The 24,796-nt window shown below is 41.3% G+C and overlaps 1 protein-coding gene across 6 annotated transcripts in view; it reads left to right on the top strand.

Annotated features, from left to right (window-relative positions):
* Positions 1–24,796, top strand: part of LAMA2 (laminin subunit alpha 2) — a 1,220,316-nt gene that overhangs the window by 975,553 nt on the left and 219,967 nt on the right. For all 6 annotated transcript variants that reach the window (XM_089676131.1, XM_089676133.1, XM_089676134.1 and 3 more), the window contains one exon: positions 3,090–3,300. In XM_089676131.1, the coding sequence (XP_089532257.1) occupies positions 3,090–3,300 (211 nt within the window). The remainder of the gene's footprint in view (positions 1–3,089; positions 3,301–24,796) is intronic.

The raw sequence follows: 24,796 nt of genomic DNA on the forward strand, positions 1-24,796 counted from the left end.
CATCAATAAATCTGTGAACAAAATAAATAGCCATACTCTCAAAATAACCACTTTCATGTTTTTTTTTTTTCCAAGTTAGTTTAATGATGATAAACACAGCAAATAACTGTGAAGAGAGAAGCAGCAGATTTTCCATCCCCACACGTTTGTGTATTTGTAAAACAATTACATGGTACTGTGAAAATATATAAAACCATTGTATTTTTATTATTAAAATGTTTTTTATCATCTCAACAAGATATTTGTGTTTTTACTATATATCGTTCCTGTCTGTTTGTCACAATATATAGATAATAATTATGCACCCAGATGCTATTCAAGTAAAGGAAATGTCTATTTAGAATGTTGGAACTAGCCACTTACCTGAGGACTGGCAACTGTAAGAATACCAGAATGAGCAGTAAATCTGCAACCATTTTTGGCTAGTAAAGTTACCGTGTGCATTGGCAGACTTTCTCCAGAAGACTCAGTTAATGTGAGAAGCCCTTCCCTAGTCTCTAATTATGTACTCCATTTCCAGTGGCAGGGAGGCAATCTTTCCTTGGGCCTTGAATCCCTCTAGCTGTTTACCTGTGTTACCAGAGCTACCCTAGACTTCACTGAGAGGAATACTGTCTATGAGGAAAGTCACAAGTAGCTGTTCGTGTTCTGGACTGTTTCACTTAGTAGTGATTTTCATCTAGACTACCTGTTGGCATAGAGCACTGGTCTCCAAACTACATCCTGTGGACTGGATATGGCCCTTTACTCACCTTTCCAACTCTTGGGGCACCACTCTATCCACTGACACCAATGATGGGCCACTATTCCTCCGACTGACATTAATGATGGGTCACTATTTCTCAGACTGACACCAAAGAAAGAGCACTATTCCCCCCACTGACACTAACAATGGGGCACTAATCTTCCCACTATGACCAATTATAGGGCATTGGTCACACTCACTGATGCCAGGGCATTTTTTACTCCCACTGGCCACAATCTAGTCTCCCAAAAGCCTGAAGAACGGTAAACTGGCCCTTTGTTTAGAAAGTTTGAAGACCCTTGGTATAGAGTGTTATAGATACTATGCTATCTAGCCACGACATCCTGATTGAGTCACAGAATACATTTCTTTGAAGAGTCCCCATTTGTGCAACTTTCGTGATCTGTTTTGTATCCATGCTCTTTTCTATCCTGAACCTGTTTTGTGTTTTTGCTAACTTGCAACTTGTTTAGTAAACTGCAAGTTATAGTTAACTCCTTGTCTGATTACCTATTATTTAAGTTGAAGGATTACTAAAATATTAAAATTCATAGAACCTGTACAAAAAGTTTAGTCACTTCAATATTGCTACCCCAAGGAGCAAAGCAAGCACTGGTCATGAACATAGTTTGGGCTGCAGTATATTATATGACAGGGTAGGAGTCTCTACTCGCCACCTATGGTATGGCTTTCACCTATGGATGATTTTAGAGACCCACTGAAGAAATATAAGAAAGTGTGACATAAAAGTAATACAAAAATAACATCTTGGAGATGATTTACTAAAGGAGGGGTTGCTCACTCTGTGAATGTCAACAGAAAAAATGTTTACTCTAATTACCCAATCATATGCAAGGGAAATAACAAAGGATTTTAACCAAATCATTGTTTGTTTATCTGTCACAAAGTTTCTTACCCGCTGATCCTGTCAGTAACTACATGTCCTGTTGCAAGTGAACAACACTAAGCCACTGCCTCTCAATAACAATAGCATTGTCAGTCTGCTAGACAAGCACCCTTAGTTGATCTGATAGATCTGATAGGTTGCCCAAAATTGACACAATTGTTAATTGCAAGAGTAGCTTAGCATTTTCAACTTGGAAAAGAAAAGGCTCTCACTGGCTGGATCTGCAGGTAAAAGCGTTGTACTAAAAAATCATTTTGTCACAAAAATTCATGTTGTCACAGAACTGTATACAGTTATATATGATGCCAAGCATGCTAAAAATTAGATACTAGCAGATTATGACAGACTTACAAAAAAAAACGGTTCCCTCCAGCGGCACACTTTCACCACTGACAGAGATTCCATCTTCACCCATTCTTTCTTCCGGGTTCACGGGCTCTGGCCGTGATGACACTCCCATCACTCTCGAGCATGCATGCAGAAGTCACAGTCACGACACAGGTCTCTCAATGAATGGCATGCCATCTATTGAAAGTGCTGTGCACATGAGCCGGTGACATCACTGGCTACTACACTTGTAAATATCCACTAAACGGTGTATGTTTAGGTGATACTCACTGTACCTACAGGTAAACCATCTGGGAATGCTCCCCAAATATTGGCTGGTGACACATAAATATTCAAGCTGCTCATTTGACTCTCTCACCCACTAGATTCTGGAAACCTCCAGTGGGCTGGGAAATCAATCAAACCCAGATCCTGCAAATCCCAGAGCAATCATATGCTGCTTTGCTGATTACAGGAGAGCCGCAGAGCTAAATTTGCCTAACCTAACTAGCAGCCTGTCTGGAAGGGTATTACAGATTGTAAATCCATTAAACTAAATAGGTTTTCAAAATAAGAACTGTACTGTCTATCCTTAAAAGAAAGAGAGACAAGCAAATCTGAGGTCTGTGTTGGCGATGTAGCCAAAAGAAATTAACCTAGTAGGGACATGTGGAGGAAACATGTAGGTGAGCATTGCACATGAAGAGAATTTTTGTTTCAATTTTTATCTATGAAAAATACATACACACCACTAGTGAATACTAGTATCAAAGAACATTTAATCCCCCAGATATGGTTCTTCCCGGTTCCCTAGTAGAGTTTCAAGTAGAGGATCAGAAAAATGTAAATTGCCTTTTCCTCTTTCTGTTATGAGGACCAAGGTGACTATCGTTTACTTCCGCAACCTTATTTTGAAACAATGAAAACAGTATTTTTCAGTGGGGTCCTTTACTAAGGGAGTAGAGACTGTTCACATAGCAAGTAAGTGTTCACTGAGCTAAGATGAAGCTGTGTTTTCTTTCATGGTTTTATTAACGGATTATGTGCATTTCATTACCCTTTCAAAACGTTTTGGCTATTTCTTTTAACTCTATGCTCTTTTCATTGCAGGGCAGCAGAAGGTATTCTTAACAAAGTTAAGAAGCTGTTTCAGGATCCTTATAACAAAAATAATGATTTAAATGAGGCGGCAATGAACACGTTAACTCAGTTTCAAGAAAAACTGGATGATGTTTTAGACATGCTCCGAGAAGCCCGGGGAAAAATTAAAGAATCTGATCATTTATCTGCCATCAATCAACGCAATATGACTGCACTGGAGGTACTGAAAATATTACCAAGCATGTTTCCCTCATTAATGTCTTGTACAGAAATTCATTTTACGGTAATCTTAGAATAATGAACACTAGGACTGTAGATGGTCTTGCACGTACATGCTTGTACATGAGTATGGCCAATTGCTCTTTTCCTCTTCTTGCCTACACGAATCTAAACATTGTATATGTTTTATAACTATTAACACACACTCAGCAGTGGTTATTAACTGTAATAAAATGCCCTGTCTTGACTGCCAGCTATCAATTTATTCTTATTACATACACTGCAATGTACATTAATAAACTTCTAACAGAGTGAAATGGGGAGAATTTAAAATAAATGAAGATAAATGCCTAAAGGCATGGAAAAATTTGCATAGGTTTTTGATGCCTCTTGTAGGGTTGCCATATTTAGCATTTGTGGGCCACGATTAAGTAAAGGAAAGAGTTAGCATTTTTTGTTTCATTTTGCTTTTAGGGGTAAGATGTCCATAGATAGGCATTACAATGTACCCTTTCTATTCATCAATAACACACTTGTAAAATTATGGGAACATTACAGCAGAAGGCATTATTTATTTTTTTTTACTATGCTAACATACACATGATCCTGAGCTGGTTGCAGACACAGGAGAATCCCTGTAATTAACCACTTGTCTGACACCCTATAGTAGAAGTACTGCTAAAGGGTGGCAGGGCTGCGCAAAATCACGTTTATATACATTATTTGTATTTCTGAGTAGGGCACGCACACCACCCTATCCGTGCCACCATTGGCGGCTAGGGATGTCAATCACCAGATCCTCGCCGGAGATTCCCCACCAGCACCTGGCAAATGTCTAGCAAAGTTGACAGGGGAGAGAGCTGTGTGTAAACAACACAGGTCTCTCTCCTGCCAGCAAGGACATGCTGCTTTGCATGTCTCTGCACAGCAGAGACATTCAAAGCAGCATGTTTCCCTAGTAAAACAGCACACAGTTAACCATTTGATCACCCCAGATGTTAACCCCATCCTGCCCAGTGTCATTAGTACAGTGTCAGTGCTTTTTATTAGCACTGATCACTGTATTAGTGTCATTGGGATGTCAGTGGCAGTTAGTTCCCACATAGTGTCAGAATGCCTGCCACAATCCCACTATAAGTCGCTGATCGCCACCATTACTAGTATAAAAAAAATTGAAATAAAAATTCCAGTATATATACCACCATTTGTAGATGCTATAACATTCACATAAACCAATTAATATACACTTTTTGGGATCTTTTATAGCAAAGACATGTAGCAGAATACATTTTGGTCTAAATTTATGAAGAAATTTGATTTTTAGAATGTTTTTACAGGATATGTTTTATAGCAAAAATTCAAAAATATTTTTTTGTTTCTTTTTAAATTGTCGGTGTATTTTTGTTTACAGCACAAAAAATAAAAACATACAGGTGATCCAATACCACCTAAAGAAAGCTCTATTTGTAGGGAAAAAAGGACATAAATTTAATTTATGTATAGCATTGCATGACCGCGCAATTGTCAGTTAAAATAATGCAGTGCCATATTGCAAAAAATGTCCTGGTCAGGAAGGGGGTTAAATCCTCTGGAGGGCAAGTGGTTAATGCAAGCGTTTTCAATATATATTTACAATATATACTTCTTAACTACATCTTGTTTTTTTTTTAAAAATGTATAATTACGTTCAAATCTGTAAATAATGTCATATTTCAAGTTCCGATATTCAATAAATGAATACAGTTGACAGATTATCTTACAACTCTTCCAAAATGCGCCTATATGTGGATATCAAAACTGAAAAATTATGCCGAGAAAAATTATTTCTCACACAGCATAAAGCCCACCAGGCCCTAAAAAATAACTTTTATTGTACCTTCAATATTAGAAAAACTGGCAAATAAAAGGAAAAACTTTTAAACTTCCTTCAAGTAAATGCAGGTAGTCGAGGAACAAAAGAAGAGAAAAGAAGCTGCTGAGAATGAAACTTTGAGTATAAAAATGTACATAACTGCCCATATCATGTTGACCAAACTAGCAGTACCTATCACTTCCTCCTCAAAATTAACTAATTCCCTATAAAGTCCAAATAATAAGTGGCACAAAAAATATATGAAGACCTTAACCCTACCAGTTCAACATGTTTCACCCATATAAGTGCTTAGTCAGGAATAAAATGAACTAAAGTGAACACAGTGATAAATTCCTCTGAACCTAGACAACAACGAGGGCAAGGAAAAAGAGGCAGAAGAAGCAGAAATATGTGGATTTTTTTATCCCAATCAACTCGATCTTTGAGGAATACGGGATCATGGAGGGGAGATGGAATCCAGGTTTATCAGCTCTGAGAATCTTTTAAAAATTACATCTGAAGGTAATGCTAAAGAAAAACTGAGGATTTTTAATCTCTCCTCTGTTCATTTAAGCTTTGACACATTAGTGTCATTTTCTGATCTAAGATTGACGAGTGATTATACACCTCCTTTTCTACAATTAGGTAGTTGTCAACTGTTTGCAAGCTGGTAGAAAATGAGCTTGGTCAGCTGTGGAGGAGAACAGCAAAAGGGATTATAATTTGACACCCGTGAAAGCAGGATTTTGGAAAGATTGAAAAACAATAAAGAACTTGGAAGGAAATTTGGAATGTTGTATTATTGAATAAGAACCATTATTTGAGAATGTGTTTTTCACTTCTTAGTAATGAAAATAACTATACATTATCTGGTGATCCAACTACAACAGATTCTTAGAAAGGCAATGGATCAGAAATTAATTTATCTTAGGATGAGACAATTGCAACATTCTACGGTTCAAAGGTCCACAAAAATCCACAGGATCCCCCCAGGTAGCCCTATTATATCAGGCAATATTAATCTAACAGAAAGAGTGAGTAAATCTGTGGACAAAATACTCCACCCACATTTTACTCTTTATTCTCATATATAGAGGATACTCACACCCTTGTTAGAAAATTAGCTGATTTGACCATCTCCAAAGATGTAATTTTCACCAGTCTTGACATAGAAACATTATACAGCAATATCCAACACCATTTAGAGTTACATGCTAGTGCCTACTTTTTACAAACCAGAGGCAGGAACTTTCAGCGTCATAACACCCTTTGAACTGTTTCATTTCATTCTTGAACATAACTACTCTCTTTTCAATGGAACTCTGTACCATAAGGCAATCGGTACAGTGATGGGCATGGTGTGTGCCTCCACATATGCCAACCTCTTTTTAGGATGGTGGGAAAACACGATTATATTCATGAAGGAAATGTCTGAACACAAATCTGGAATCTTCCTGTGGGCAAGATTCTTAGACAATATGTTTATAATCTGGAATAGTAGTAGTCTAGCATTTAATCGGTTTGTGAAAGCACTTAATAACAATGAGATTGGGATGCATTTTACAAGCGAGATCCATGGGGATGCCATTAACTTTCTGGTTCTGAGGATTAGTAAGGGTGAAAGTGAAAACAATGATCTATTATAAGCCAACTGCCACTAATAGTCTTCTACACTGGATGAGTCATCATATAGAATCCCTACTAGACAATTCTTACATGCAAAATAAAACTGTTCATCACAAAACAAGTTCCTGGATGAAAGTAAGATTCTCTTCAAGAAATTTGGTGATAGGGGATATCAAAAAGGAGATCTTTCAAGATCATTCTGTAAAGCCTTTGACACATCAAGAGCTCAATTCTTGGTTAACAAAAAGAAAAAACGATGATCATGGTTTAATGTTCTTGATTGGAACCTACTCTCATCAATCGGGAGAGATTTAAAAAAGTATTGGCCAATTCTCCCGGATGATAAGGACTTGAAAGATAGCTTGCCGTGTATGCCATCTGTAACCTACAGACAAGCCAGGAACCTCCATGATATGCTGGTACATAGCCATTTTGAACAGAGTAGAGATGAAAATGACTTTTAACATGGTTACCACAGAAACTTATACGCTCTTTTCATTGTGGCTGTTGTAAGGCGTGTCCATTTGTTTCTATGGTGAAGGAATTTGTGAATCCAAAAACAGAGAAAAAATTTAAATGAGGTCCTTTTACAATTGGAGTTCCAGTGGCCTCACATATGTCGCTAGCTGTCCTTGCCCATTGTTATAGGACATTCCCTGAACATGTAAATTATATATTCCTCAACAGAGACAGACCAATAGCAAGACAATTCTCATGCAAATATGGTGGAAAATCAGACAGGATGAAGTTTTGGGTGGTACAGGAGATAAAATTGGGACCAGGGAAAGGGGATTATGAAAAATACTGTTAAACGCTGAAGCTTCAAACTGTGTTCCAGGACTCCCTTTGGCCTCAATGAAGGGTTCACCTTCCTACCATTTACACATTACTAATAAAATTGTGGAGACAGACACAGTAAGTGTTGATATTTAATCTTCATTGTTTATTTTTATGAAAACATTATATAGCATAGATACATTTGCTTGGCATGAGTGTGCAAAGACAATTGGTAGCCAAAATGTAGTGGTTGATAATGTGAATACCTAACATTGCTATACAAAGGGTATTATAATATACAGACTTGGTATACAAACTGACCGCAAGGTGAAGCTATTGAAAAGTTGATGATTTAGAATCACTGCTTCCGGTGGTAAATAGAGGCAATATAGGCAATACTGAATTTGTAAAATGTGTCTGTATGCCCCTGGTGGTGAATTTCAGCAAGTCAGGCTGTATTGGAGATGGATTTTAGTAGTTATGTCCCCAGTGGTGAGCTAATGGTACCACAAACAATGTAGGTGTCATGATGTAAAGGGAGGCACCACTATAAATATATGGTGCTTTATGGGGGCCAATATTATGCACGTTTCCTGTTTTGTTTTGTTTGAGCAAAAGTTTAGTTTATGAAACAGAAGAAGAAACACAGCGCCTCTGAGTGTAGACTGTACAGCAAGTTTAATAGTTAAAAGGGAAGTAGGCAATTCACATATTCATAGTGACAAAAAGGCTGATATACAGTAGGAAGGATGTAAAATATAAAAATATATGATAAAAATGTCCAAATATCAAAAATTTAAAAGACTATATGGACTGCATATTCCATGGGCCTTTTTATCTCCCTGTACAACATTTTTAGTTTATGCACTTTACTCCTGATGAAGCCCTTGTATGAGCAAAACATTTTGAATTGGTGACTTTAGGGTCTTTATATATTATTTTTTTGTACTACTTATTATTGGGACTTTGCATGGAATAAGTTAATTTTGAGGAGGGAGCGATAGGTACTGCCAGTTTGGTCAACATGATATGGACAGTTGCCTTTACATAGGCTATCTCCCCTCCAGTCCATCATGAACACTGCTGCCAGGCTCATCCACCTTACCAACCATTCAGTGTCTGCTACCCCTCTCTGCCAATCCCTCCACTGGCTTCCACTCGCCCAATGAACAAAATTCAAAATACTAACAACAACTTACAAAGCCATCCACAACTCTGCCCCCAGCTACATCACCAACCTGGTCTCAAAATATCGACCAAACCGCTCTCTTCGATCCTCCCAAGACCTTCTGCTCTCTAGTTCCCGTGTCACCTGCTCCCATGCTCGCCTCCAGGACTTCTCCCGAGCTTCTCACATCCTATGGAACTCCCTACCCCAATCTGTCTGGCTGTCTCCTAATCTATCCACCTTTAGATGATCCTGGAAAACCTTTCTCTTTAAAGAAGCCTATCCTGCTAACTAGTAAACTGCCATTTATTTCCTCCATCAGCGTATCCACCCACAGCTATTACCTTTTGTATCACTCAACCCTTCCTCCTAGATTGTAAGCTCTAACAAGCAGGGCCCTCTGTTTCCTCTTGTACCAAATTGTATTGTAACTGTAATGTTTGCCTTCATTGTGTAAAGCGCTGCGCAAACTGTTGGCTCTATATAAATCCTGTATAATAATATACTTTTTTTTACTCAAAGTTTAATTCTGAGAAGCATCTTTTCTTTCCTATTGCTATTCTACTACCTACATGTACCTGTAGGATCTTTAAACATTTTCCCTTTTTTCTGCCAATTTTTACTAATTTTATTGAAGGTACAATTAAAGTGTAATTTTAGGGCCTCATTGGCTTTGTACGCAGAGAGATAAGTGCACAGTTCTCGGTGTAATTTTTCAACTTCCTATATTCTTTGCATGTTTCTGTATTCTGGAAAATCCAAATTTATGTAGGCCCCAAATGCAAAGACAAGGATGTCTCCCTGATTTTTCCTAAGACTCTTTGAAGTCTTTTGACTTCCCTCATTACATAAGGAGTTGGCAGGAGTTATAAGCTTTTTATAAATACGTGAACAAAAGCTGGATAGGTCTGCAGATCATTGCCACATATAAGAAGAAAGTCTGAGTGACTGGCAGGATCAACAAGCATTTTCTCTAAAATGAGTTTAATCAAGTTTAATTTAAAAAAAAGGTGCAAATACTGTATGTACTGTATATATAAAAAATATTAGGGAGGGTTCACAGTTTTTTTATTATTTACAACTACTTACCTTTTGAGCCTCAGTCTCAGAACAAGCATGCTGGAAAAATGTGTTAGAAAAGTGTCAAATTTCCTTATATTAGTTATTCTAGGTCGGCATTTCAGAAAGCACTGAAATGAAAACTTGACATCCAGGGGCTAGCATTTTCAAAAGGAAAGTTCAGCAATGGCAGCCTTCATGATTCTTACATGACAAAATCCCTTTAACCGCTTGCCACCCACCCACAGTAGTTGTACTGTGAGCAGTCAGGAGCTGTAGGCCAGCAACATACTAGTATGTTGCGAACTTTCCTCCAGAACTCTGTATACAGGGAATAACAATCTACCTGTTTCCCCTCCCTGTAAATGCAGCATATATTTCACAAATTACACATTGTTAGACACACAGTTAACACCTTGATTGCCCCTAAATGTTAACCCCTTCCCAGCCAGTGTCTTTAGTACAGTGTCAGGGTACAGTATAATCATTGATCACTGTATTAATGTCACTAGCGATGTCATTGTAAGTTAGTGACCCTCCCAGACCCTAACAGACTATCACAGTCCCACTATAAGTCGCTGATCATGGCCATTACAGTATAGAGTCTTAGCTGCATAAACTCCAGAATATATATATATATATATATATATATATATATATCATAGTTTGTAGACACTAAAACTTTTGCACAAATCAATTAATTTATACTTATATAGTTTTTTTTTTTTACCAAAGATATGTATCAGAATACATTTTGGCCTAAATTTATGACGAACTTTGATTTTTTTTCCCCTTTATTTTTATAGGATATGTTTTTATAACAGAATGTAGAGAATATGTTTTTTTTTTCTTTCCTTCTTCAAACATGTTATTGATTTTCCAAGCTAAAAACAAGCGTAGGACATTCAAATACATGTACAGGAATAAAGGAGAATATGTTGCCCAAAGGCAAGAAGAAAAATGTCATACACAAACATACAACAGGAAACCATAGCAAAACATTAGGGAATAATGCAATACAAAGGGAGATAAAACATGGTTATGGTTGAAATAGGGTGTACTGCTCGGTGGAACTACATAGAGGTTCCATAAAAGGCGAAGGAAAGAAAAGGATGGGGGAACAGGTTGGAAAGAAGAAGGAAAGAATATAAAAGATCAAGAGGGGGAAAAGAGGAGAAGGAGAAGGAATGTGTGATTTCCAGAAGAGAAGAGGTAGCTCGGGACCGGACCTATGTAGGAATTGGCACGTAGGACCTCCTTAGGGCTAGACTAAAAAGTGTTAAGGGAGGAGCAGCAAATCATCAAAATTTGGTGGGAGGAAATGTTCCACCCAGGGGTTCCAGATCTTTTAGATATTTGGGGACAGAGTCATTATGGTTGCTTTCACTTTGGCATGAATCATTGCTTACCTTACCTTGTTCCTAACAGCTAGAACACACAGGGATGGAGACTTCCATGATTTGGCCATAATTTGCTTAGCTGCCGTGGTGACTTGCAAGAGAAGTTGGAATTGGGATTTGGATATGGAAAAGGGATGAAGGATTAACATGGCTATGATCGGGTCTGGCGATAGTTGCTTTGCAAAAAGCAAGGACAACATATGGAAAACTTCGGCCCAAAAAGCTTGGGCTACAGGGAAGACCACCTAATATGAAAATATAAAATAATCAAATGAGAATGCAGCGCTAAGATGTACAGATAAAAATACATAAATAAGTAAAAGTCTTAAAAGTAATAATCAAAAAGGTGCAATGTGATAATCGTGGTTCACTAGATGGCTGTTGAGTTATCGTGACAGAGTATCCCAAAAAATGAGCCCCCCTTCCTTTAAGGTGCACCATAGTAGGCGACTCACACTTAAGTGTATCATCCCCCCGGTGGCTGAAATCGGTACTACAAGATGCATCTAATCTGATGAATACACATTATACTGGAATGAGGAAATCTGCCCTGGTCTGATGACATCTGGTGACTCAACTCCACCTGACGACTTCACCTGTTTGCAGAGTTCCCGCTTCCAGAGCACCTTAGAGTAGGTCTTATTTACTCCAATGCACATAACTTTGTGCTATCTGGTTAGTGCATTGTATACTCATTCTTCACAAGCCACGGAAGTCACGATAACTCAACAGCCATCTAGTGAACCACGATTATCACATTGCATCTTTTTGATTATTACTTTTAAGACTTTTACTTATTTATGTATTTTTATCTGTACATCTTAGCGCTGCATTTTCATTTGAATATTTTGTATACTATTGGAGGATTCAAGGTATTCCCTCTTATTTTACTGGCTGCTTTTTTTGCTTGAGGTCTTACACTTTACCCAGCGCTCGTATATTACTGCTTTATATTATTTTTAATATGAAAATATGTTTCTACCTCCGCACAGCCCCTAAAGAAATTAGAATAATTGGGTGTATATTTAGCAATCCTCACTGGGACCATGTACCATCTGGTCAATACTTTGTAATTAGTCTCTACAGCTATTACGTTCTGCAAGGAGGATTTAAAGGCAAACAGATGCATTCCCAATCTGTAGAACTGAATGGATGCCCAAGATCCTTCTTCCACTTAGCGAAATAAGTAGGGCTTGGCGAAGACTCAGGGGTTGAAAGGAGGTTATAGAGGGCGGAAATAAGGCCTCTCCTGTGAGGGTCTCTATAGCAGGAGCATTCTAAAAAGGTCATGGAAAGGGCCGAATGGGATTGAGCAGTAAGCTGGGCGTAAAAATGTTTCAACTGGAGATATCTGAAGATTTACGACTCCGGTATAAAGTGTGATTCACGGAGGGAAGGAGAGGATTTGAGGCCCTTATTGGTCATGAAGTGATGGGCGTGGACCAGGTTTGCTGAGGACCAAAGCATGAAGGAACGTGGAGAGGACCAGGCCGGGGAGAAAGCTGGATTCCGAAGGTATAAGAATAGAGGGTTGTGCAGCAACTAGAGAGAATTGTGGGATATCCCAAAGTGAAATGTAATGAGATGTAATTGGAATACAAAGTGTTCGACGATCTGGAGGCCTAAGTCATAAGAGGTTAGCGACTGAGAGAGGGCCACAATCAACTGATTCAATAACGACCCATTGAGGGATTTCATGCGTCGCATGGTATTTTGGAAATTGCGCAAGATGCACAGCTTGGTAATACTTGGTAAAATCTGGGATACCCAGACCGCTCAAAAGCTTGGATATATGTATGGTTGATCGAGGTATACGAGGACGGATGGAACCCCAGATATATACATAAGCTCGTCGCTGCAAAATGCGGAGGAAATGTGCTGGCACTGGAGTGGGCAGGACTCTGAACAAATATAGTATTTTGGGAAGAATGGACATTTTCACTACCATGATTCTGCCCATCCAGGCCAATGATCATGAAGCTAGTAAGGTGGGTTAGCATAGGTAGGTAATTGGCAGAATAAAGGCCCAATGGGCTAGCAGTCAATTTAACGCCTAGATAGGGAATAGAATGATGAGACCAGGTAAATGGTAAAACCTGTTGCAGGTGAGCCAGCTCCTGAGAGGGTAGGGAGACATTTAATGCTATTGACTTCTGGGGGTTAACATGAAGGCCTGAGATGTGGCCAAAGTCCTGAAGGAGTTGGAGTAAAGTTGGGGTGGAGGTCAGCGGGGAAGAGAGAAAGAGGAGCATGTCATCAGCAAAGAGACAAAGCTGATGGTAAGAACCTCCTAACTCAAGTCCACATATATCCGGATCAGCTCTTATCAGAAGGGCCAAAGTCTCAATGACTAGGATGAAGCGTAAAGGAGAAAGCAGGCAACCTTGACGAGTGCCACGTAGAATTGGAAACGCGGCTGACTTGTGCACCAAGTACCTAACACAGGCCGATGATTCACAGTTCAAGGAGGAGATCCATGACAGGAAATGAGTCCCAAAACCCCGGCGACATAGAATGAAGTTGAGGTAAGGCCACAAGACTATCAAATACCTTCCTAATTTTCCTAATTTCAAAGGACAGGTAGCATGTTGTGAGTACGGGCCAGGTGCAAGAGAAGGACCGCGCATCTAACATTGTCATCTGCTTGGCGTGAGTGTATAAAGCCTACTTGATCATTGTGGACTAGAGAGACTATAAATGGGTTAAGGTGGATGGAAAGGATTTTCGTGAGGAGTTTAATATCAATATTGAGGAGGGAAATGGGCCTATAGTTGGACCAAACCGAGTCATCTGAGTTGGGTTTCGGGATCATGGAAATTGTGTCCATCACCATTTCGGGCCTAAAGGATTGACATGTGAGGATAGCATTGAAGGCGTTTGCTAATACTGGGGAGAGAAGGGGAGTGAATGTCTTATAGTAGGCGGCGTAGAAGCCGTCCAGGCCTGTGCGTTTACTTATCTTCAGGGCCTTGGTGGCAATCAGAGTTTCAGCAGCTGTGATTGGTTTCTCAAGGATTTCCAGTTGATGGTTTGACAGTTGCTAGAAATAATGGTGAGCTAAGAGAGATTCAGCATGAGACAGGTCAAAGGGTTCTGATGGGGAGTATAGTTGAGACAGGTGTTTTTGGAAAACGTGTAAAATGCGTACAGGGTTGCTAGTGTAACTGCTCTGGGATACTCGCAGGGGGATCGGTTTAGTGGCTCAATCTAGTCTACGGAGCGAGAGGGCTAAGAATGTGTCTGGCTTATTCGCTTTAGTATTGTATTTGTGTCGTGATCTATGGAGATAGAGTTCTGCTTGGTCTGTGAGAAAGAGATCCAGTTCCAATCGGGACTGCTCTAAGGCCTTACTTGCTGGGCAATGAGGTGGCTTGGAAGGACTCATGAGACTGGGTATAGTTTGCCTCAAGATGGGAATGCAGCTGACGTTTTTCCTTATTTAGAAAAGATGATTTGCTGATACAGAACGCTCTTAGAACAGGTTTGTGTGCCTCCCAAAGAAGGAGGGGGGAGATATCCAGTGTGGAATTCATTGACAGGTACTCCTTAAAAGCTCTCTCTATGTCCAAGCTGTGTGTAGGATGGGATAGTAGGTTATCATTGAAAACCCAAGAGGCATGCCAAGGGAGCCAGGGATGAGATGGATGTGATGACAGCACTATGGTCTGACCAAGGTATGTGGAGGATATCAGAGGTGAGAAGTCAAGAAGAAGAACCGACGGTCATGAAAATACGATCGATACGTGAAAACATTTTGTGGGGATGAGAGTAGAAGATATATCGGCGTTTCACAGGATTAAGCTCTCTCCACATATTGACTAAAGAGTGATAATGTAGAAGTTGTTGGAAGGAGGCTTTGGATAACAGAGAGAGTGGTGGTAGGGGGGATTTGTCCAGAAAGGGGTATAGTGTGAAGTTAGAGTCTCTGCAAACAGCAGAGTGCCACGTTTTTGGCAGGCGACGATAGTCATTAGGTGGGAGAGGAACGGTAGCGGGCCCTGGTTGGGGTCGTAATAGGTAGTGATGGTAACTTCAGAATCGAGAAGTCCCGACAGAATGAGGTACCGACCCTCGGGGTCTCTGATCTCAGTGTGAAGTATAAAAGGGGCTGTGCTGTGGAAGGCTATAAGGACTCCTCTATGCTTAGTTTTTGTGGAAGCAGTAAAAACTTGGGGATAATGGGTACCAAAGAATTTGGGCGTGGAAGTAGTAGTAAAGTGCGTCTCCTGCAAGCAGATGATGTGTGCCTTTTGGGATGCAAAAGATCGGAAGGCTTTGTTACATTTCTGCAGGATATTAAGGCCCTGAGCGTATTCAGGAGACCCATGGAGGGAGCATGGTCTGCTAGTAAGAGGTAAGTCTGAAATTGAGTATACATAGTAGGGTGCCAAGGGGGAAAAAAGAAGCTGAGCAGGGGGAAAAAAACAGGAAAGTCACATGGGGGAGCGAGAGAGGGAGAGAAAGTGGTAGACAAAACCTGGTAGGAGTGAAAAAGGGCAACAAAAGGCCCAGTGTTTGGCTCACAGGATATCATATAGCATAGCGGACATACTGGGGGGGGCAAAGGTAGCCCAGGCAGTACAAAAACCCAGTACTGCATGGGCTAGTGGTGGGTACGCAGTGACAAACATGGGGGAAGGCAGCCCAAATAAAAACACATGTTGGTAGGCTCCTACTAGGACAGCAAGAGTCTAGGCTCCCGAGGTGTCAAGGAAGTCCAAAGACCCGGCAGCACATCCGGCCATCACAGCCCATTATGATAAAATGCAGTAGTAGGATGTCATCGGCGACGCCAGATCTATGCCTCCCAAACATGTCGAATGGTGCCTCTATAAACACATATAACAGCAATAACAAACCAAAACAAAAAAACCTCAAACATTATAGACGTGGTCATTAGCCAATAAGTCGTGACAGGCTAAGAGGAGTGCTACAGTAGCCATCAAGGAGAGTGAAGTTCGTCCACATCAAGTAGTGACATGGGGACCAAGGAAGATGGTCTCAGGTGCAGACTCAGCCCAATGGAGGTCAATAAAGGAAATCTAGGTGCACTTGCGAGTTTCAGTCCATGGAGTCCTGGGGAACTGGAGCTGGAGAGGAATATCAGCCTTGCTTGTAGGAGCTTAGCTGACCCATGGCGGAGTAAGAAGGGTGGCTCTTTTGCAGAGAGCATGATGCTGACCATCGACGAGAGCCATCTGGAGTGGCTGCTTGGGGTTGAAGTTGGAGATTCTGCAGCGTGTCGAGTAGGTCATCAGGAGACCTGCAGGTGTAGTCCCGGGAATGCAAAGAGAAACGAACCGCAAATGGGAAGCACCATCTGTATGCTATACCATCTTGCTGAAGGACCTGGAGGTGAGGTTTCATGGCTCTATGCAATTGTAGCTGGGCACAGATCTTGGAATAGCTGGTAGTTATGGCCCTGGAAGGTTAAGGGCCCAGCATCCTTTGTGCGAAAGTAGTGGCATTTTGTGATAATATTGCATTGTGGGTCATCTGGATGGCGGGGGTCAACGCCCGGTGAACTCTGTCTAGTTCAAGGAGTTCAATGGGTATTGCCGGGGCCAACGCTTGGACCAGGGCTGTGGAGAGGACATCTGTGATAGATTGCAGGAGGCAGCGGATACGTAAGTTTGAGCAGCGGGCCCTATTCTCGAAGTCTTCCAGATGGGACTGCAGAGTCACATTTTCATCACGCAAGAGTTCGAGTTCGTTAGAGTGGGTATGGAGAGTGGCATCCAGGTCGTCGACCCTGTGTTCTAGGTCAGATGAGCGTTGCCCCAGGTCACGGATTTCTTTAGACCGCTTGTCAGTAATGAGGTACAAGGTCCGTTTCAGGGCTTTGTGCAGCATCCTTTCAAATTGTTTGAGAAGGTAAGAAGTAAAGTCAGAGGTCAGAGGTTAGAGTGTGTACTGGGTGTCCCCAGGTCAGAATCTGACTCACCATCCAAAGCACAGCGGGATCTGGGATGAGCAGTCTGCAGGGCTGCATTGGGTGGTGTCTGTGTCACAGATGCAGGAGCAGTCGCCATCTTGGATGTGGCCAAAGCCAGGACCTCCTTGAGTGGTTTGGCCTGTGGCTGGTGTTTGGCGGCCTCCCGGACCATCCCTGAGGGTGCCGGGGAGGTTGCTATGGCAACCAGGAGAGGTGCGGTGCTGAGTCGGGCCGGGAGCGGCGTCTGGGAGGCTTCTTCCCCCGCTATGCTGCGGAGCCTCAGGTGGACATGTCCGTTCTGGTTTTTGTTTTCCTTTTTATCACAAAATAATTTAAAAGAACAGTGGTGAATAAATGCAACCAAAAGAAGGCTCTATTTGTGTGAAAAAAATTTAAAAAATTCATTTCTGTACAGTGCTGTGTGATCACATAATTGCCAGTTAATGTAGCGCAGTGCTGAAAAGTAAAAAAAAATGGTCTGGTCACGAAAGGGGTAAAACCCTCCAGAGCTCAAGTGGTTAATATAAAATATTCCGAGTGAACTATACGAGCGGTCATTGCTATATTCTCATGATGCAATTGCTGATTGTCTGACTGTCATACTGACCCTCTGGTGTCAATATTTGAGTCACTGAGTCACTTCTGTGCAGTTAAGCACATTAGACTATTCTCTGACTTTCCTGAACTGAATTCTAGTTCCAGGTCGGCAGCTCAGGGAGTACTGAAATCAAAGAGTGTGTAACATTCAGGCAACAAGCAAAGAATTACTTTAAGTTGTCATATAGCTGTTTATGCTACTTCTTTTCTAAGGTTGCTGTGACCTGAAATGTTCTGCAGTAGCTATGATTGATAGTTACAATATGGTCAGGGTATTTCCAGCTGTCAGTTTGTCTGTACACATAGGGAGTTTCAAGTGTGCACTGATCTCCCAATATAGCCAAAAAAAATGTCAAAAAGCAGCTGACGATAAGACAAAAAAGAGAAATATATTTTGAAAAAGGGAAAAAGAAAAGTTAATAAATGTAACTGAGAAAAGCAGAAAATATGACAACGATGAACGTACATTTAAATATGTAATGGAAATAGTTTTGCATAAAAATTAATGAAGGAAAATGCCTTATTCCCACTAATCCACAACAAGAGAAAGTAGAACAACTTGTCAAGCAATAATAATTATTGTTTAGCTTGAACATTGGTATGCACTATTAATTCAAATTTTGTAATTCTTTAATTAAATGTAGCAATTGTTACAATTGGCAAGAGCAGCATATGAAGCAATATATAATAGTATCAATAAAATATTATTTCTGAGCAGCTGCTTTCAAACTTTAAACTACTTTTAATAATGAATAATATATAGATCTTCTGATAAGGTGCAGTACAACGGCATCAGACTTTCAGACAGGTGAAATTACTTTCTGGAAAATTGATAGAATGAATTGATGTGCTCTGCACTGTTGATGACAAAGAAAAAGCTTAACCTGTATTTCTACTTTAATTGCAGTTTAATGTATTATCTGGGAGGCTGGGATTTTCAAATGGTATTTTTCCCCTTGTACTTTATTTTCTTCTGCATACCAGATGTTGTTTTTTAAATCATACATCCCCCTTGCTTTCATAGTGTAGCCTTCTTATTATTAATTCATATGGCATCAACACATTCTACACTGCTTTATTGACATATTTTAACTACAATAGTACCTTTTCAGAGAAGTTTAACAGTCATTCCACACAATATTGGTAGCAGCTGTATTTCTTACATAACCTTGTAAAACCAGTAGTGGGACATTTGGCACTGAGACAGGATGTGAGAAGAATTCTCCCCAAAGGATACCAAGACAGTCATAAAGACCTGACAAGATATTAACCCTTCACTTCTCTCTCTCTCCACTCTGGAGTTACCCTTACATTGGTAGCCCAACTGTAGTTTAAGAGACCATTGTGCAAATTTAATCAGGGTGGCTCAAAAAAATTATTGATCATTTTCTGTTTTTTTAATAAATATTCCCCAGCGCCAGGATAAAATTCCTATGTATGTCAGTATGCTTTGGAGGAAGACCACAGTGTAAAAGCAGCAGTATTTATGCAGTGATCTAACACATCCCTTGCTGAGAAAAATGGAAAAATAGTGCTAGACCCATAACATTATCTTATTGGTTTTGCTATGTGAAAGAGTTGAAGTTAATGTTAGGCATCTTCTACATGCCGGAAGACTTTCACTGTCTTCCTGTCTTGCAGTGTAATATAACAAAAAATGGAAATTGAAGTGGAACATTAGATGAGAGGCCCAGATGCAACTTTATTAAAAAAAAAGTCAGGGGACAATCTCAAAAGTAGTCAGCATGTTTTGGAGGGTCAATAAATGCCTCCTTCATCGGGGCTTGAAAACAATGACTTTAATATTCAATCTTCCCGGGTGATTACAGACACAGGCATTGTCAGCAATTGGTTTGACAGCTGCTTCACAGTCCAGTTCACTTTTAGTCTATTCACATTGTTTTCAAGCCATGATAAAGGAGATATCTTTGGACCTCCTAACTGCATAGGATAATTTTTGTATTTTCTTGCTGACTTTTACTGGAACAAAGTAGTTTCTAGACCTCTTAGCAGTGTGGTGCAGTTCCATTTCAGTGTTTGTTGCACTCCTTGCTGAGTCAAACTTGCAACGCTGCAATCTGCAAAGACTAGACACACACTTATTTGTCAGCCTAATGGGAATATACATGCCCATCCCAGCCATGCTTCCCTACATTCCAATATTTTACCAACATAATATTACTTTAGGGTTTAAATTCTGTCTTGTATGTAACAGAAAATTATAAGTAATAAAGTGGATAAGGCAAAGCGATTGGATATTTTATTTTAAATGTATAAACAATACACAGAAAAACTAAACCAACACAGAGAGATAATTGGTAAGAGAGAGATAAAAAAGAGAGAGAAAGAAAGGACAGTTATGTTGTAGGCCAAATATAATATTCTCCTGCATGCACTATAGTTTTGTGTTTTAAAATGTAATACAAAATTATGCACCATAACACATCTACAAAATTGTGTAATTTGGCCACTTTTCATAATTTATATTTTAAGAGCAAATTTTGTGGTACACTTTAATTTTGACAGCATGTAAGGATTACCCATCCCCAAGTTAGTTTCTGTAGTATGTTGAAACACAGTTTCATTTTTAATTTATTTAAATCTGAGATGGGATTTTTTTTTTAATAAATCCAGATGGAACTGAACAGGAATGAATAAAGTGTGATTAGATGACTTAATGGCTTGTATTGAAGGTTATTCAAATCTACATTTTTATCCTTGTAGAGTAATGAATGTCCTTACTTTGTAAGAATACATTTTGATGGAAATGCTGTATATACTCTAATACATAAGTGCTTTGCATGTGAATCTGTTATGGTTCATGATGGACTTTTAATATAAATTTTTTTAACATTAGCATTTGTTTTGTATTAGTACAAATGTTTAAACCACTTGGGAAAAAGATAACAACTGCGAATGCTATGATAAAAGTCTATTCATTTTACCTAAAGATTGCCGAGGATATTTAAATTCTACAGATATAAACAGCAGCAATGGTAAACCAGCTACTCTGTATACGTATGTGGCAAAAAACAAGGATTGTGCAGTAGGAACTTCAAATTGGTAAAAAAAAATATATATATATAAACTTAGGAAGATACTTTTGGCCATTTTAACTTTTAAAATTCAGGACTGGTAAAAGTTTTAATTACTAAGTTTAGATATTTTTTTTTAAATCAGTACAAGGGACAGTACTTACAATTAAAGTGGTAGTAAAGTTCCATAATAAGGCTTACCTGTGGGTACTGTGAATATCTCCTAAACTTGCACCGTTTAGGAGATATTCATGCTGCATGCAGTTGGAGACATCATACCGTGGCGGACATTCAGAGCTCTGTGCCACAACCGAGGGCTCCCACACGGGAGTGACACCATCTCATGTAGCCGGAGGCCACGAACCTAGAAGGAAAACGGGGAGAAGATGGAGGCACCTACATCAGTGACAGCGCACAGCTGGAGGGCTTTGTTCTAAAGGTATGTTTTACATAAAGTGCTAGTATGCGCACGTATTGCTAGTACTAGCACATTGTGACATTGCCTTTCAGGAGAATTTTTTTTTTTTTTTTTACACTATGGTTTACTACCACTTTAATGAGAAGTGTTCTTTGTGATGGTTCCAGCTGTCCTAGTTGAAACCCAAAGCCCTTTTCTCCCCCGTACTCCCTCAGCCATAACCTTCTGGTGCAGTGGGGGTTAGTACGAGTGCTGGAGTGGTCACTATCACATCCTCTGCTTATTCAGGTTTCTGGCTGATTGGAGAACTCTAGCTATGAAAGTTCAGCAGGACTTTAACGGAAGTATGCATTGCTAGGACAAAATAGAGCAGAAAATGTCTCTAATCTTGCCCCTTAATTTATGGAAATAATTCAGCATTTGCACACAGTTATGTATCATCTTTACCACATTTGTTTGAAATCTGATCAGAATGTCCGCCGCAGTCCCGCCATAAGTCGCTGGTCGCTGCCATAAGTCCCTGATCGCCGCCATAAGTCCCTGATCGCCGCCATTATTAGTATTAAAAAAACCCTAAAAGACCGGATGGGCCCCCGAGGGACATTGTCATCAAGTTTACTTATTACCGCACTAAGGAAACTATCCTCTTGGCGGCCAGAAATAACCCTGATCTTAGCTTCCAGGGGCACCGCTACCAGCTTTTCGCGGACCTCTCTCAGACCACTCTCCAGAAGCGACGCCAGTTGAAGCCCTTCACCTCGGTCCTGGTGAAACACAGAATTAAATATGCCTGGGGCTTTCCGTTCCGCCTCACCTTCACCTACCAGGGCCGCAGTCATTCTGTGGCTACGCCGGAGGAGGCCCATTCTCTCCTGGAATCTCTACATCTTCTCTCGCCGGAAGCTGCTGATCGGAGCCCGGCTCATTCCTCTGGATCCTCGGCAAGGCCGCCCCCTCTGGGCCGCATCTGGGAGCGGTCGTCCAACAGGAGGGGGGCTCTCCCTCAGACCCCTTCGCGATCAAGTCCTTCCTGTTCTTCTCCAGGCTGAAGATGCGCCTTGGAACTCCCACATATCGCCTCACCGAGGGACTACCCTGACGAGATTGTGAGTTTGGCCCTTAGGGCCTCCCCGGTTTGTCGACAATCTAGGTTGAGACTGCTCCGGCTTGCCCTTTTGGGTTTCATCCCGGGTTGGGGGGGGTCTCTTCCTGGACTTAGGAATCGGGACTTTTTGCTGCCGCAGCCTGTTTTGGGTCCATGTGATGGTGCTTGGGTCTACGTTTGTGGCATTGGGTGATGGTTCCCTTGGGCTCCGGGGTGGGAGGTTGACCCGGTGGGCCTGGTTGGGTGGAGGGGGGTTGGCCCCTGTGGTTCTCTGGATTTCTATGGGAAGGTCGTCGCGGAGGTTCCTGCTCCTGGGACTTTTAGTTTATTAAGATTTACTATATTCTATTATGTACATTGCCTTTTTGCCCCCTGAGGGCTTCTGTTTTGATGTTTCCATTTGCAGCCATGTGTCCGGTGGTAGAGTTACCCCTAACTGTATCCTTCATGTGTAGGATGCACGTCACCATTGGTGTGATACGATTGCACTGTTGTGTATACTTTTTGTGTCTTTTTCCTTTTTTCTTTCTTTGTTCTTCTCTTTTTCTCTGTTTTTTTTTGTTTTTGTTTTCTGCAGGGTTCCGGGACGCCATGATCCGATCGCCATTGGGAGTGGTAATTGCTGGTTGCTTTGGGCTTTTTTCTGCTGAGCGTGTTGCGTTGATACCGCCATGGCCTCACCCCTTTTGAAAATACATTCACAAAATGTTCAGGGCTTCAATTCGCCTCAGAAACGGACTAAAGTTTTTCATCACCTCAAGTCGCAACAAATAGATGTGGTATGTCTACAGGAGACCAGTCCTCCGCTCCGCGTTATCTTTCACCTCACTATCCCATCTTTTACACGGCCTCGGCTCCTGAGAAGCGTCGGGGTGTTCTGATAGCTTTTAAACGCAATCTCCCCTTTGTCTGTGCTCGGAATATAGCGGACCCCACGGGCAGGTATTTGCTTCTGCAAGGCACCCTCTGGGACCAGGAGGTTACCTTTGTCTCTTACTACGCGCCTAACCGTTTCCAGCATAAATTCTTTTCGCATCTTTGCACCATTATTTCTCGACACTCTAAGGGTCTTCTTCTTGTTATGGGGGATTCGAATGTTACCTTAGATTCCACACTGGATAGGCGCTACGCACAAGGAGCGACCCCCTCTCATGACTTGGTGCTGGAGGAACGTATGCGCTCTCTTTTGCGGACGGCGGGGCTAGCGGACGTCTGGAGGGAACTTCATCCAACTGAACGCGACTTTACGTTCTATTCTAACCCTCATGACAGTTTTTGTAGAATTGATCATATATTTATGCAGGTCCAGCAACTCCCCTCGGTCCGGCGGATAACTATTCCCTCCTCACCCTGGTCAGACCATGATCCTTTGGTACTCCTCCTTGCCCTTTCCGGGTCAGAACGACGCCCTTTTCATTGGCGCATCAATGACTCTTTACTGACCACTCAGGCTACCTGCCAAGAAATAGAATTCTTCTTACGGACATACTTTACGGAAAACTCGGGATCGGTCTCTTCAGCAGTGCCCCTATGGAAAGCGCATAAGGCCACGGTGTGGGGTCATGTTATACAGCTGGCTGCAGTCCGGAAGCGGGAGCGTCGACTCTCGGAGCTTCATTCTCTCCTGGCCTTTGCGGATGCGCATTGGAAGTCATCTCCATCCGTGGCCCATAAACGCGCTCGGGACGCTCTGGCGACAGAATTGGACCTCCTTGCCTCTTCGGAGGCGGAACAAGCCTTGCGTTGGACCAAACATAAATTCTATTCCTGTGCTAATAAGCCCGGTCCCATGCTAGCCAGGAAACTCAATTCTGTGGGGAAACCCCATAAACCGATTCGGCTTCGACTTTCCACGGGTGGCTGTACTTCTAATCCCCAGCAGATTGTTTCCCGATTCTCGGACTTCCTTTCGCGCCTCTATGCTGCCCCAGATCCCTTCCCTGTGGCCCAGGCAGAGGCATTCTTTCAGGACCTCCATCTTCCTGGATTAACCGAGGCAGCACAGGTGGCCCTCAACGCAGGTGTCACCGTACCGGAAGTGCTACAAGCAATCAAATCTTTACGGTCCACCGCGGCCCCAGGTCCAGACGGCTTCTCCGGTCTCTATTATAAAAAATTCTCAGCCCTATTGGCGCCCTTTTTAGCTGCCTACTTTAATGAGTTACGACAGGGCTCCTTGCCCTCTCCGGACGCACTTAGGGCACATATCTCTATGATTCCTAAGACGACCGCTGATGTCCAGGAACCGCAAGCCTTCCGGCCCATCTCTCTTCTTAATGAAGACTTGAAAATATTGGGCAAGATCCTTAGTTTTCGCATCAATAAATATTTGTGTAGCCTGGTCCACAGGGACCAAGTAGGGTTCGTCCCCGGGAGGCAGGCGGGTGATAATGTCCGTAAGGTGGTTCATCTTATACATTTTCTGCAACAACGGAAAATCCCAGGATTCTTACTGTCCTTGGACATATATAAAGCTTTTGATTCTCTATCCTGGGAATATCTGCGGTTTGTGCTGTCTCGCTGGG

This window comes from Staurois parvus, unplaced genomic scaffold, assembly GCF_062004578.1.
Source record: "Staurois parvus isolate SC_StPar_1 unplaced genomic scaffold, SC_StPar_1.0 ptg000165l, whole genome shotgun sequence".
In the NCBI taxonomy this organism is placed as follows: Eukaryota; Metazoa; Chordata; class Amphibia; order Anura; family Ranidae; genus Staurois; species Staurois parvus.